General features: G+C 40.4%; 1 protein-coding gene across 1 annotated transcript in view; it reads right to left on the bottom strand.

Annotated features, from left to right (window-relative positions):
* Positions 1-13,938, bottom strand: part of LOC127192808 (1,4-alpha-glucan-branching enzyme) — a 115,476-nt gene extending 101,538 nt beyond the window's left edge. Inside the window, exon 1 of the mRNA XM_051150134.1 lies at positions 13,631-13,938. Coding sequence (XP_051006091.1) covers positions 13,631-13,773 — 143 coding nt within the window. The 5' untranslated portion in view covers positions 13,774-13,938. The remainder of the gene's footprint in view (positions 1-13,630) is intronic.
* Positions 13,939-16,505: the final 2,567 nt, after the last annotated feature.

The following is a 16,505-nucleotide window of genomic DNA, read 5'->3' as shown; positions in this document are numbered from 1 at the left end:
TCATCTTTATTCTCCTTGTGGGGGTCATGCTAACTCTCTCTCTAAAAGCTCCTGCTTCAAACACATAATCTAAACCTTCCCTATGGAATACAGTAGCCACACACTGTTACAGAGCCGAAATGTACTTTAAGTAGAAAACACACAGATATTGAAGACCTAATTTGTAAAAATATGAATATATGATCAGAATTTTTTAGTTACAGGTTGGCATGACATTTTGAATCCAATGAATTAAATAATAGATATTTAAATGACTTCATCTATTTTGTCTTTTTACTAGAAAATTCTAAATTACACACATGGTTAATATTATATTATATTATAATATTATATTAATATTAGGCAGTGCTGATCTATGAAAGAAACTGAAGGAGGGTAAGGAAGAAGCGCTGGATACTTGTTTCTGTCCCTGGAGCCCCCCCTAGTCATTTGACACTAGTCTTAATATACCCCTGACTCATTCACAAACGGAGCACCTTAGCTTCCTTAGCAATTGCTCAGTGCCTCTAAAAATAGTCCACTATTACTTTCAAAATGTGCTTGTCTGCTAAAAGCATGCAGGTTTGTCATTAGATATGATTTACAACATATTTTACAAGCTTCAGTGCGTACACAATGTGGCAATTCTTACACAAGCACATTTTGCAACTGAACCCTTTCGCAAGGAAACTTTCCCAGGAAGTAACAAACTCCATGTGTAAGATCACATGGTACCTTCACTAATTATATTAATGAAGACAAATGACTTATCTAGTGCTTTGAATCTCAAGTCTCATCGAATTCTGCACATCCTGAAAGATTTGTTCTTCCTTTTAGAGAAAAAAATCCTTGTAAGACTTTTAACTGAAGTTCCTAGTGGGACATGCCCCCTTCTTTAACGGGCCTGACTATGCCTTCACAGTGTTACACTGAGTATAACTGCCTGAGTTCCCTTCTCCAATGGAGCTGCTGTCAGGCAGGCAGCCTATTCTGCTTGACTTGTTATGTTGTGTAGAATAATGCCTGTGATAAAGAAGATGTTGGAGATAGGTTTTGGAACCAAATTAATAAGCAGACCACAAATTAGATGTCCACACACAGCCTGGGACACATCTTCTGGGGAACGTGTCCTCCATGCAAGTCAACTTCTATAAGTCACCCTAAAGGTCCAGGTGCCACCATGAAAGTCATTATGCAGAGTCAAGAAAAAGCAACTTGGATAATGCCAACAGAAAACCACTCTTCCCTACAGTAAAGGTTTTTAAAAGTCATTATAGCTTTCAAACCAATCTAATAATTTGGTTAGTTGACTTAACATGTGGACTGTTTATGTATGTGATAGTGAGTTGTAATTGTAGAACTTCTCAAAATCCCACTTCTCCATCATATATAAAGATACATAAAGTTTTGCAACCTTTGCAAAACAAATGTACTAACAACAGTTACATTTCAACATCTAACCAATTTCTTGGGAAACTGATGTGCTCCAGTTGCTAGCAGTATTTCTAGAACAATCAACCCTGATAAACATCAAAGTAAATATTAAGACTGAAATAAACCAAAGGCCAATTTCAGCTAGATTAAAAAAAAGCTAATTTTGGAAAATAATGATAGTACCTTAGTTAATAATTAACAAATTCACCCCTACAATTACACACATCGGGAAAAATTTTACAGAAGTAACCTGTCATTTAGATGAAGTGAAAGATAAAAATTGAAAGTTTGGGGTTCTTTGGGTTTTTTTTTTTTTTTTTTCTGAGACAGGGTTTCTCTGTGTAGTGTTGGCTGTCCTGGACTCGCTTTGTAGACCAGGCTGGCTTCAAACTCACAGAGATCTGCCTGCCTCTGCCTCCTGAGTGCTGAGATTAAAGGTGTGCACCACCACACCCAGCTGACAACAACAGTCTTTTAAGCTGACATTATAAATAAGAAAGTTCATAAACTATTTCATCCTCAGGCTATGAATAAACAATAGTATATATTACAAATAAATTGCTTATGTGTTTCAGTTAGAGTTAAGACTAGCATGTTATAATGAAAAATGAGATTCCAACATTCATAGCCAATAAAATAAGCTTCACCTAAACCTTAGGCTTTATACCAAAAATAACTCATAATGAAAAACACTCATAAATATACTATGTAAAACAAGAGTACCTTTAAAGAAATAACTTCAGATCTTTAAAGCTAGAAAGGGTCTTTTTATTTAAAAAAAAAAAAAATCAAGAATAATCCATAAAAGAAGGAATCCAATAAGTTGTATACCAAAACGAAAAGTTTTTGGTTTTCTAGGTTTTGTTTTTCATTTTTTGCATGTGAAAGACCATACATATTTAGATAAAACCACAAGCTATAGTCTGAGAAAAAAATATATGCAAACCACACTGATGACAAAGGACTCATGTGTGGAATATAAAAAGAACTCTCAATTTCAATTTTTTTGTTTAAAGGAAGAAAACTTAATCTAGTTTAAAAACTAAACAAAGTACACAAGCAGGCATTTCAGCACACGGATAGAAAATAACCAAAATTATCTTAATGAGTTTTTAAAAAATTGCAAATTAAAACTATGACCATGTATAGTTGCATAACTAATTGGAGACTAACAAAATATAGAGTAAATCCCGTAAATGGAACTGGGCTCCTCACAGATGATAAGTAAGAAAAACAGAAACTTTGGAAAATGTTTGACAACCTCTTACGATAACAAACATAGGCTTACCACACAACCTGTCTTGATTCACACACCATTTTCGTGAAATAGTTCTAATATCCACAACTTGGAAATAATCCAAATGCCCTTCAACCGATAAAAGGATAAACAAACATGGCAGATGGTACACCCACATGATGAAATACTACACAGAAACAAAAAGAAACTAACAGTCCTTACGTATAATTAGGCTAGCTCTCAAAGGCACTATGCTGAAAGAAGAGAGGGAGAAATTCAGTCTCAAAAGATTGCATATAATGTAATTTTTCTATAGTACTCTCAAAATGAAAAACGTTATAGGGCTAGAAACTAGGTCAGTAATTGTCAAATTTAGGAATGGTGGGACAGCAATAATGTGAATTTTATGCATGAGGAATTTCTTTGTGGTAACATAACAATTCTGTATCTTAACTGCAGTGCCGGTTTCATTAATATATACATAGATAAAGCCATGAAAAAGTAGACATACACAAAAATAAGCATTTGTAAACCAAAGAAGTGTGAATAAGGTCCCGGACTGCACAGATCTCAATTTCCTGTTATTGGTACCATACTACAATGATGCAACAGAATACCACAGAAACAAACCTTGTGGAGGGTATGGGAGCCTTCTTTGCGCTGTTTCTGAAATTTCCCATGAGTCTTTATTTGCTTCAAAATGAAATGGTTTTAAATACAATTTGCAATTCTTTCATTAAAAGAGTTTAAAAGCACTCCTAACCCACTGCAGTCAATACTGTTTTGATAACACTATTTCTAGTCACCTCTTTCTACTGCTGTGTTGTGTTTGTCCACTAATGTTTGCTTAATACAGCACACACAGTAGATAGCTTTTAATGAAAGCCATATGAAGGAATCTCCAATTGCTGCATTTCTAGCAATGGGAAACACAGTTTAAAAAGCAAAACCAGGCCTGCCACCTGAAAACGTCCAGAGGATGGACAGCTCTCAAGGATAAAGGGGCCAGAAAAGATCAGAAGAAATACAAGAGTCAAAGTTTAGGGGTCTCGTTTCCTTTTTGCTTTTAATATGGAATGACAATAGCTGGGAAAGAGAGAACAAAAATTTCAGCCATCAGCTCATTTGTGAAACTTCAAGATCCGGGACTAATAATGAGTGTATCTGTGGAAAGAATTGCAAAACCAACTAATTAAATAATAGTCTCTAATCATATAGAATGAAAATAGGAAGCAGACCCTTATTTCTTAGAAAGAAAACATTGCTATGACTCCAGAAATCATTAACCCTGACACAGAAAAAGAGAATTTCATTCTTGCACAAACTGTCCTTTATTACCGTTGTCAAAAACAAATCACTATCTTGCCTATGAGGACATAAATCTATATCTATCTGAATAGCACATGCTGACAGGGCAGTTCTAAATGATACATCAGAAGCGCTATAAGCAAAACAGAATGGCAGACCAGCAAAGTCTCCTAAGGTTGTAATGCATAGATAGGAAACAAGACAATTCAGCCGGGTGGTGGTGGCACAGGCCTTTAATCCCAGCACTTGGAAGGCAGAGGCAGGAAGATCTCTGTGAGTTCAAGATCAGCCTGGTCTACAAAACAAGTCCAGGATAGCCAAGGCTACACAGAGAAATTCTGTCTTGAAAAAAAAAAGAAAGAAAGAAAGAGAAAACAAGACAATTCATGGCTTAAAGCTTGAGCCCATGAGCTGAGATCACTCAGTGGTAAACTGACCATATCCAACCACGAGGACCTCCGTCTGAACTCGCAGAACATACATAATCCAGTCACAGGAGCACAGGCACCAGTTGTCTCAATGCTCCTGTGCTGGCGTGGGAGGCTGAGACAGGAGGATCCCTAGAACGCTACATGCCAGGGTGGTAATCACCGTAGCCATACTGTAGCACATGTACACCCCCCACTTATACACAAGAACATACACACAAGTGCATGTACACATGCACACACACACATACACACACACACACACGCACACGCGCACCCACGTGTGCGCGCAAGCACAAAGTAAGTACATCACATACAACACATAATAAAAAAATCTCTGACCATAAATTAACTAAAAGTTTAAGTTCCATTCTTTTTCTATCACAAATACTATGTTCTCCAAATAACTAAAAAGATAAACATTACTAATTAATAACAAATGAGCCAATTCATGAAATGTTTCAATTGTTTGAAAGAATACACTGTCTGTGAAATTCAGAAGGGGAAATGATAGAGCTCTCCAGGACATGCTGTCAAGTAAGCCAACACATGAGTTCAGCATGGTTGAGGCCAAGCAGCCAAATGTCCCTGTAGATCTCCATGAAAGGAATCTAAAATAAACACAGATCAAGTCTTCCAAATGATGCCCCAGGATGGTGACATTGAAGTATATGGCTGCAGCTTTCTCTTGAAAAGACGGGGTTGTAGGGGGCTGGATGTTGTTCAGAAGGATTTTCCCATGGAGATGACGAAGGACTCTGAGTTAGAAAAGGGGCAGCTCTCAGGAAGATGGTATGCAACTTAAAGCCTTGGTGAGCGAGGCTCACTTCCTGGTAAGAATGACTCCAGGACACTTTTGATTGGCAATTGGTACTCAGAAAGATCAAAATAGCTAGCCCATGTTTGACTAAGCAAAACACTATAAATCTACATGTCCCACGATAAGACCATGCACGTCGATTTGCCCATTAATTTTATAAACATAAAAACCAAGTCCTAAAGTTAAATGTGGAAAAGTAGAAAGCTAAAAACTGATCCATGTGGAATCCAAAACGTTTTCACCTTTACTTTCAGTGAGAAATAGAATCCTCTGCTGCTATAGTATCTGTTGACTGGATTTTCTACAAAATAGAATTAACTGTATAAGTGATATTACTATGTTCCTTTAACCATATGCATATCTGCATTGCACAGCTACTCACACCTAAATGGAAGCTATGGATAGGAGCTTACTAATAAAATGAATTGGATGATCCTCAGGAATTCAACGTCATTGGTAAAGCAAATACTTGCTGAGTAATTAGAAAACCCCAACTGTACCAATGCTAAATATACTTAGAAATGTCAGTCTTAAATAACAGAACTAGAGTATCTGTCCAGAGATTGTAGTTGACAGTGCAATAGCGTCACTAAAATGTGTATGAATATTCCACTGCTTTGTTTCATGTACCTTTAAAAAAATCATATTTATTAAAGACTATCTTGAAATCATCAAGTAACAAAAATCAGAGAAAAGGCAGGGCCACAACATTTAATTTTCCCTTGCTGACAAGTCATGAATAACACCACCAGACTATATTTTCATTTTCTAACATTTAAGTGAATACCATTTTTTTCCCTCTTGCACATTAGTCTTATTTTCAAAGTTAGCCTGGCTATTAGTAAACTCAGTGTGATCATCGTCGAACCATCCAGAGTTCAGGGGGAAGAAAATCCCTGCAGCTGTTTGATGCTCAAGAATATGAACACTTAGCAGTCAGATGAAAGAGGAGAAGAGACAGGAGGGGAGATCAAGAGAACAGGGAGTTTGGATTTCTGCGGGCTAGCATTTACCTCTTTCAATGAAAGCAGCTTTGTGCTTCTCATGTCCCGGGACTCAGCTTGCCTTCAGCTTGCAGTGAACTGGCAATTGCCTCATCATTTCCACTCCAAATTAAGGATCAAAGTTTAAACATGCTCTTTTCCTTCTCTACTAGACTGTGATTAAAACTGCCACCTGCCTCACCTCATTCATACAATCACCTCGACAGGAGAAAGAATAAGTCCCTCAGGAAAGAACAACATGCTTGATTAGGAAAACAAAGAGTAGTGGGGAGTTGAAGGTCTTGGCTTGATTTCAGAAAATTACACTAAAGAACATAACAAGAATAAAATGCCGTGAAAATAATATTTACCTGGAAAGTTACCTAATATCATCAAATTAAGGCATATTGAGCATCTTTGCACATAGCCTTAGTCTGCAAGAGACTCCAGAAAGTACATTTGTATGTTTCTTATAATGAGGAAGAAAGTAGCATGCTTGGACTCAAATCTATTTGACAGTTATAAAAGCTGGAATTGAAGTCTTGTCTCATTCTTAAACTTTGTAACACAACCACTCGACAATATTTTTATGTGTAGCATGTAATGGACCTAAGTTTAGAGCCCAAACCATTTGTATTATTTGAAAATAAAAAGCCATAACGACTAAAATGCAGAACCACTGAACATGGAGAGTTGAGCCGATTGGGTACGTCTGCAGCACAGACCCTACACTTCATGCTAAGGGAACATTGCAGAAGAAGGAGCAGAAGAATTCTAAGAGTGCAAAGTCCAGGAAGTCTGCTGAAAGAATGTGTCTTCTAAATATAGCAAGGAAACCACATTTATGATATCTCAACAACGTTGCTGTTTAAACGGGACCTGAACACTAGCACCACCAATTGGCATGGCAAAGTGGCTGAGGGAAATCTCATAGTGCCAAAGCTCAGATGAAGAGCTACAGGCAACTGGAGACTCCTGACGAACTAGTTTTCCCCAGGAATGAGCCCATAACTGGTTAGCCAATACCAATACAAAGTCAGCTGTACCAAAAACATATACAAAGAAGCAACACTTAATGAACTCAATGGGTTCATGTGGGTGTAAAGCAACAATAATTTTTAAAAAAGAGGCCATGAATTTAAGAATGAGGGAGGGAGGGACATGGGAAGGTAGTAAGTGGGAGGGGGGTTGAAATGTCTTTCAATTAAATTTTTTGCTGTGGAAAAAAATAAAGTTTAAATGAAACCATGAATTACATACATACATACATACACACACACACACACACACACACACACACACACACAGACACGTATACACATACACAAAATAAAAGCACCATAGCTAAACAGTATCAGAGAATATACAATGAAACTATTAAACGAATCAATAAATGTAAATTGTAGAACAACATATATTTGATGTTTTCCTTTTGATGAGGTTCAAGTGTCCTATTGCCCTCCCAACACAAAATGAAATAACGCTTCAATATATTAAATATTAAGCATCCAGGATCCAGAGCAGTGGTGATAAACAGATATCACCACAAAAAAAGAATTCTGCAGTGTGTGTATATACACACATGGACACCTATGTGTCTGCATGTGTGTCTGTGTGTGTGTATGAGCACATGCCATGTGTGCCCGCGTTCGTGCATGTGCACATGAATGCAAGCATGTTGACTCTAGGTGAAGGGCACCCAGTAGCCCCAATTCCATCCGAAAACCAGACTTTCATTAATTAACTAATTAATTAATTGACGCCTAATCTATATTTTGAAATAAGAGCACGATTGCTCTAAACTTCTTGTATTCCTCACAAGGACTGTGTAATCATCTGACTGACTACCTAAGGCCCAGCGGAGGACAAGCTGAAATGAAACCAAGAAGTTACCATGTAAAGAGAAATGTATTCAGAGGTGCTGCAGCTGACCCTGGAGCCTATTCTAAACAGAGAAGAGGTCAGAGACTCTTGGCCACTGCTATCGATAATCCAAGAGCGCCTCTGGAATTAGGACAGATTTCTGTTGCAAGGTGCAAATGAGGTACACAAGTATAAAAAAGCAAGTCCACCATATCTCAGAATTCTGGCTTCTCCCTGCCTTCTGAAACCACTGACAATGGCTTCCTTCACAGAGCGGTGCTAGGGGAAAAAGTATAGGAGTAAGTCACATTTAAAATTCTTATGCTGTGAGAAAACAGCTGTGAATATGATCACAGACATGTCAAATCCAAATGTCCTAAGCTGTGCCTCAGTGTGCCCAGGATCTGGTCATGAGACAGAAGAAAATAATGCAAGAAGCAGAAGTCAGCACATGTGAAAACACAGCCTGGTCTGGGACTGCCCCAAAACACACACCATGCAGTAAAGCAGAGTGTGTTGGCACACCTTCAAGCTGGTATATGTCAAATGTCTGTTATTTTATCAAAAATACAAGAAAAGGTTTGCTTAATAATTTACTCATATTAAGGTAAGTGACACACTTTTTTCTCTTTGTTCTTGACATCTTGTTTTTTATTCAGTGACTTTTTTAACTCCCACCCCAATTTCTTCGATATATACAGGGAATTAGTAAAAAGAAATAATCAACATTCAATGTTAAAGAAGCAGAAGTGAAAGACGCCTTGCCGCTGATAATTATAGAGAACTTTTTACTAAAAGTTATAGAATGGTCCTTACAGAATGGTCCCAGTGTCTTGTTAGCGGAAACAAACTGAGATTTGGTGAGAGATGGGGGATATGAGATACACAGAGACTAGAGAAATGAGGACTTATTGGACAGGTGTAAGCAGGATAGTATCATAATTGTATTTGCTACTTTTCTGTCACTGTAAGGAAACACTATAATCAAGGCAGCTTATAAAAGAAAGTTACTTGGGCCTATAGTTCCAGAGGAATGAGAGTCCATGATGGAGGAGAGTGATGACAAAAAGGAACAGGAAGTTAAGCACGCTCATGTTGACCTGCAAGCACAAAGTGAGAGAACAAGGCAGAAGTAAGTGGGGCTGTAAGCATTCGAAGCCTGTCCACGGTGATGGATGCCAGGCTGTACCTACTACGCCTCCACAAACAGCGCCAACAACTGAGGGCCCAAGTTCTGGTGCCTAAAGGGAACATTCTCATTTAAACCACTACAAGAACTACATTCCCCTATTTCAAGATTCATTCATTATATTGGCAATGAAGAAGGAAAGAACAGATGGAGAGGGCAAACATCTAAAAAACAAGTTACAGCTCTGAAACACTCCCCATGCCTGTCTCTATCCCCTAGCGACTTGAAATATGGTAATAAGAATAAGAGCCATGCAACCTGTACGTCCTTCAAAGAGTCGGAGGCACAACTGCCCAAACTGAGAGATGAAGAAAGGAGTACTTGAGAACTTATCAGGGATAGCAGATAGCTTGGTCGCTCAAGTGTTTTCCTTATAAGCATTAGGGTCTGAGTTCAATACCCAAAAGCCACAGGTAAAAAGCCAGACAGTAGGGCATGAACTGTATTGTTATGCTAGCCTAGAGAGAAAGAGATGGGCAAATCTCTGCAGCTCCTTGACTGTGCAGCCTCTCCTATTTGATGAATTCCAGGAGGTAAAGATTCTTTCAAATAAAAAAAAAAAAAAAAAATCATGGATTCCATACATGAACCCATTAACTCACACATAAGCACAAAGAATATGCTAGGCTTCAAGACTGAGTCACTGGTAAATGAAGATGCTACAAGCAGGATGGGGAATGAAAGGACACACAGGTTTGAGATGAAACCTATATCTTCAGACTGTGTATGTTGCGCTTTGTATGCATTATAGGACATTAAAACGAGGACCAGTAGAATCATGTCGTAGGTCAGCTGAAAGATCTGCAATAAAGACAGATTTGAGTAGCCTCAAGAGATAGGAACTACAAGAAATATATAAATGGCTAAGGAAATAATGTTATGCAGACAATAAATAGCATTTTAATAAAGAAGACAAAAAGCATGGGAGTAAGGAAGCACCCTGGACTCTCTTATACTATAAGAGCAGTTTTAGCAGGAGCTCTAGAGATGGCTAAGTGCATGAGAGCACCAGCAGATGACCCAAGTTTAGTTCCCAGCACCCATGCAGGGTAACTTATAACTGTCCATAACTCCAGCTTCAAGAAAGCTAACACTATCTTCTGCCTCCACAGGCACATGCATAGCATTCACTCACAGCGACACACACACACACATTTAAAAAAAAAAAATGATAAAGCTTAATAAAGAATAGTTTTAGTAAAGAAAGATTGGTCATAGCTCAGCACTACCAACTACTTCTTCAAGCAAACCAGGAAAAATGTGTGTCCTGCCTAAGCAGATGACGTTCAGAAGATGAAATAGCACAGTAGACACTTAAATACTTTATAATGTTTAAACAAGGATACTGACTAGTGAGAGAGCAGTGTACACAAATGTCAGCCCTGTTTTAGGCAGGACGTAAGCCAAACCAGCAGACATTAACCTGTGGGTCGCTACCACTGGAACACACGTTTCCCATGGTCTTAGGAACGGAGACACCACTCAGTAACAAAATTACAGTTGTGAAGTACCAACAAAAACAAGCTTATGGTTGCGGTCTCCTAAGACCATAGGAAATATGTGTTTTCTGATGGTCACAAAGCACGGGTTGAGAACCTCTGTCTCAGACCAACATCTCAACAGAAAGGGCTCCACTGTCAGGCAAAATATAAAGAAAAGTCAGAGTTTCACTCTCTCTTTTGCAGGCTACCTGACTGAGAAAACTTCAAAACCAATCCTCCATAATCCTAGATGGCTGCTGTGAAGGGAATGCCCTCTGGCCAACCCCCAATGCCATGGACAATATGAGCAAGCAAATGTTGCTGTAATCACTAATAAGGACTGACTGGACTTTAACAACAGGCTTAATAAATTTAGAAAGAGACAAGCAGGAAATGGCACCAGAGGAGACAATCAATGAGGCAGCGACCACACACTAGTGTCCTTAGTTTTTACTTTATGATGCAAAGCAAGTCCCACTCTACAGTAGATTCAGAATTCTCACAGAAGCCAAAAGGAACACAGGAAACAGAATTTCAAATGGAGCAACGCTGACTATGAAAGAGTGTGACGATCTATCAATGAAATGGGGGAGAAAAATGCCTCGCCATCACTATTCTTCAGTTTTTGGTGATTGTACCTCAAATTTTCTGCATTATTTAATAAGCACACTTTGCACCTAAATGATTGTCTCGCTGTGTTAGGCCAAGGACACACTACACAAGCTGGTTTCTAAAAATAAGAGGAAAGTAAACATGTTATACTATTATCGTGGCTTCAACAACATACCAGAAACAGGATAGTTTGTAAAAAGCAAAAATTTATCTCCTCACAGTTCTAGAGACTGAGGTGGCCAAAAGCAAGGTGTTAAGTTTGTGATTTGTATATCATATATGGCTACAATATTTCTCCTCTGTGGCCTTCTCTCATCCTTCTCCCCTCCTAGTAACCCTGTTCCCCTTCCTCTTTGCAACTAGGCGCCCTCCCTACTTTTATGTGCGTGGGGGTGGGTGTGTATATGCCTATCCTGTGCAAGTGATCACAGGCTGCTCTGTGTTCGTAATGGCCATAGAAAAGTCATTTCCAATGACAGAATTTTACAATATGGATCCCTGTCTTCTGGGTCTGACAGCGCTATCCCCCCTCTTCTACAATGTCCCCTGGGTCTTAGAATGGGTGATATGGATGTCCCCATAAGTCCCTTCTTTGACTAGACCACTGCCCACTGTCAAAGGATGCTTCCTTGAGCAAGAAGTCAAGCTGTTTATAGGTATAAGGACTTTAACTCATTCATGAGGGAGGACCCCTCAGGACTTAGTCATATCTTAAAGGCCCCAGCTCTTTCTACAGCACAGCAATAGCACCTAAATTTTGCAAAGGACACATTCAAACCACAGCAACCAATGACCATGGCAACACTACGAGAAAGTTTTTATAAGAATGCAAGTCACCATGGCCAAATGCCAAATTACTATCTGACATGCCTAAATGGAACATGTGTGCTGGAAAATGGCAATTACCCAGAACCAAGGCCAAAAGCAGAATCTAGGTCACAGAGAAGCACGCAAGGACCCAATGGGCCAGATTTTTTACCAAAAGCACTGAATTCCCTGGCTTCTTTATTCTGGTCTCTGTTCCTCTCACTAATTTTGACAAACCATGACAGATAACTATAATTGCTTCAATCTCAGTGGATCTAAATTTGAAGTATACAAAAAAAGGTGAGTAAATATTTGTCTGTTTGTGGCCCTTTAAAAACTGGACACAGGACACACTCAAAATACTTCAACTTTTGTTTTAGAAACCACACAAATAGAGTCACTGTAAAAATAAGCACCTCCAAAATGGCTTGCCATCACCCTTAATAACCCACATTTGTTTTCATTTGTGTGCTAATTACAATAAAGTAATTTTTAAATTTAAAAAATATATATATGGTGAAAGAGATGAAGAAATAAGGCAGGCAGGGTCAGTGGTGAGTTAAAGTCTCTACCATGTTCCTTTTTATGTTGCAAATGAGCCATGTAAATATATTTGTTGTTGTTTTTTGTTTTTTTGTTTTTTTGTTTTTTCGAGGCAGGGTTTCTCTGTGTTAGCCTTGGCTGTCCTGCACTCACTTTGTAGACCTCGAACTCACAGCAATCCGTCTGCCTCTGCCTCCTGAGTGCTGGGATTAAAGGCATGCACCCATCACGCCTGTATAACAGCCCTGGTTGTCCTGGATATTTGCAGTATCTCAGGTTTAGAGAATTACCTAGTATCACAAATGTGACTATAATCAAATAATTGAAATGGACTCCTAACTACTCTAACTAGTATAGTAGCTATTTTAAAACAAAACCTGAGCTGATACTCATTATTAAATTGTAATACAGGGAAGCATGCTGGGAAAGGAGATAAAATTAAAGTCTGTTGAATCAGGCTCTACAAGTTGGCTACCCGTGGTCTCCTCCCTCTCCTGGGTGTTAAGGTCAAACACCCACAACTGTTGCTCTTCAACGTTGGTTTAGCGGGGAGAAATCAGATGAACGATTAAGGTGAACAGAAGATGAATTGCACTAACAGGAGCAAACACCCGAGTACAAAGTGTTGAAAGACTGCACAAACACTGCTCGGAAGTAAACTACAAAGTTTGAAATGCACACACGCCTTGCGTCACGTCCACGGCAACTCACTGGACCAGAGAGAGGCCTGTACAAGTCACAGAAGCGGCCGCGTGGCTCCAGGGCTGCCCGCGGGAGCACGTAGCGGGATGGTGGACGTGCAGAAACAGGATTACTCACAGACAGAAGGAGCCCCCCGAGAAGCCGGAGCCACGCCCACCCCGTGATTGGCGGGCGAGAGGGGCGGGACCGAGCGCGCGGGAAGGCCGGCCGCTGGCGGAGGGCACTGGCGGGGTCCCCCAAGTACCTGCGCTGGAAGTCCGCGGCGAAGGGCTTCAGGTACGGGTCAATCTCCAGCAGTCGAGCCAGCTCGGGCACGTCGGCCAAGGCGGCCTCCAGCTGAGCTTCGGAGCCCTTGTCCCCCGCCGCAGGAGCCGCCGGCGCCGCCATCTTCGCCGCAGCCCGAGTAGCCGAGGCCCGAGAGGGTCGAGTGGCCTGAGCGGCAGGGCGGAGCTGGGCGAGCCTAGGCGAGCCGCCGAGGACTTGCCCTTTATAGCGGCGGAGCGGGCCGGGGTGAGCCTGGGACACACGTCCCCAGCGCGGGCCCCCGCCCACTCACGAGGCCGGCACCTGGAGCCCTGAACCGTGTTGGCGGGCCTGGGGGGAGGCGGGTCTCACCACTCCCTCTCCCTTCCCCTTCCTGTCCGGAGTTGTTCGCTTAAATACCTAGCTCTGGAGTCTGAGGTTTCTCTAGGAGCGCTGAATAAAACAAAATAGGAAACTCACCAGGACAACAGTGAGTAGATAACGTTAAACTGTTGAGTGTTTTAGTGTCAATTAATTAACACCTTGCCCGTCCCTAAGTTTAATGTGTCTGATGAATTAAACCACAGAGCTTGGAGTTTGCATGGATACTCTGGTGCTTGCAAAACCTGAGAACTTTCCTGCTTCTCCATACAGCCAACAATGAATCAGAAAGGTGTTTGTGATTCCACAAGCTTTTCACCAACCGACTTAACATTGATGACAAGACTAAGAGAATATCATTAAACTGAACTCCACTCTGCTGCTCAATGACAGTGATAAAGCAAGAATTCTCTGGCCAAGCTCCCAAGTGTAACTTCCCTCTGTCTGTTCAAGTTAGTGGTTCCTTTTTAAGAATTGGAGGCCTGGTGACATAATGGCTGCTTGGCAACAAGGCAGATAACCTGAATTATATCCCCAGAATCCACATTGTGGAAGGAGAGACCCAACCCTGGCATACTGTCATCTGACCACACCTGGCATGGGCACAGGCATACATATCATACATATATACAATAATTTTTTTTTTAATGAACATAGAATTGGACACCTGGAGAAATAGACCCGACTACTCAAGAGGTTCCAAGTTACTTTGTACCTCGGAACTGGACAGGCTTGGGTATAACTTTCTCAGTTAAAATCTGGAAATGTGAAATCGTGGAGTCTAAGACAGAACAATACTGATCAGCCTTGGGCTTTAAACATTGAAAAGAGGATTTTGTGCCGAATTTAAGAAACACGTGAAGGATATTAAGTGACCTCTATGGATGGCTAGATGGCATGGATTCAGGCATAAAACAAAGGAGCCTTCAAATGTTTTGCGACAGAACACATTGAGGGAGGGGGAGGACTTGAACCCAGAAGTAAGATACCTAGGAGACACATAACTCTATGATGTCAACCCATTTTTCCCTTTTATAAATCCAAATTTTCCTTACTTCACACTGAAATTTCCCCATAGCCGGCTAGCAGATTTGAACCAACTAGCTTTTTCGTAGCGTAAGCATTTACCTGTGGTGTAAAACCAAACCACTGATTAGGAGGGAAAAAAGAGAAGGCGAGTAAGGAGAGAAAATTAGAGCTTTCCTAAATAAATGCTGCCTAAAATTCATTTTTTTTTTTTATCACTTATGTACAGGCTGGTATCACCCATATACTCCCATTCTTACCTACTGCCTGTCCCAGAGTTCCTCAAACTGAACTTGATATATGAGCCACCTATGTATCTTGGTGAAAATGTGCATTCTGAGTTTAGGGTCCATGTATCAGAATATATGTTTAACTGCTTTCAGGTGATACTGATTGTGCATGTTTTACATAATTTAAATAGCTAAACTCTTAACTGTTGGGAGAGAGAGAGAAGAGGAGAGGAGAATGCAAGTTGAAAGTGAAGTTTGGCAGTTAGAGGAGCTCCAATAGCCTAGACACCACTGAAAGGACTCTTCCCGAATTTCAGCACCAATGTTAGGACTTAAAAATAAATAAACAAATACACAACAGAACTGAAATGGAGAGATTTGATTGGGGAGAAGGGAACTGGAAAGGAGTTGGGACCTGAGTGGCCCATGACTGTAGGGAGAGATGGAGAGAGAGACAGATAGAAAAGGGGGCGCCTTTACAGAAAATGCCAGAGTAAAAGAGACAAAGTAGCAGGTTGGCCTGTTTATAGTCTGGCACAGACCTTGTACCAGGTTGTCAAGCAACCTAGAGGCAGCCAGTTATAGGCCAGTGTTAACTATAAATCATAATGCCATTGACAATTTAAATGGCATGCCATTCGCTTAGAGGGCAGTATAAACTTGGCTTTCCTTAAAACATCTATACAATCTGACCCACCTTCGTTGTAGTGTAGTGGCACAGACTTTCCTGGAACTGGCAGCTCTGCGACCACTGAGCTTGTTACTCTGTTGGAAATTCTCTTTCTTCCGTTCTCTGTGGCTTCTTTCTTTCCAGCCATCATTCCGTTTTCATTACAAATGATAGCTCATCTCAGGAGCCTGTTACTCTTTCTGAACAGATGATTTCGTCCCATTCTCCTCTATGCAACAGTAAACACAGTGTAGGTCCTGTGTTAATCTTTAAAAGGTAAGCATCACAAGAGCAGGAACCTAGTCCACCTCCAGCTCCATATGCCAGCCTCTTGCCCACAAAGTGCAGCTAAATGGCATTTGAAGTCCCACTGTCATAAGTGTCATGTGACTACGATTCTGGTGGAGCTAAAGCATCGGAATTAAAACTAATCAAATGTGCCTCTTTTTAGTTCTGCTGTTCAAGGAATGCCATCCGGTACTGACATTCAGGTTATACTACAATAAGAAGCACCATAGAGCTGGGTGTGGTGGCACACGCCTTTAATCCCAGCACTCAGGAGGCAAAGG

The sequence above is a fragment of the Acomys russatus genome, chromosome 8, assembly GCF_903995435.1.
Source record: "Acomys russatus chromosome 8, mAcoRus1.1, whole genome shotgun sequence".
Taxonomy (NCBI): Eukaryota; Metazoa; Chordata; class Mammalia; order Rodentia; family Muridae; genus Acomys; species Acomys russatus.
The sequence above is the reverse complement of the archived record's forward strand: the minus strand, read 5'-3'. Positions and strand labels throughout refer to the sequence as shown.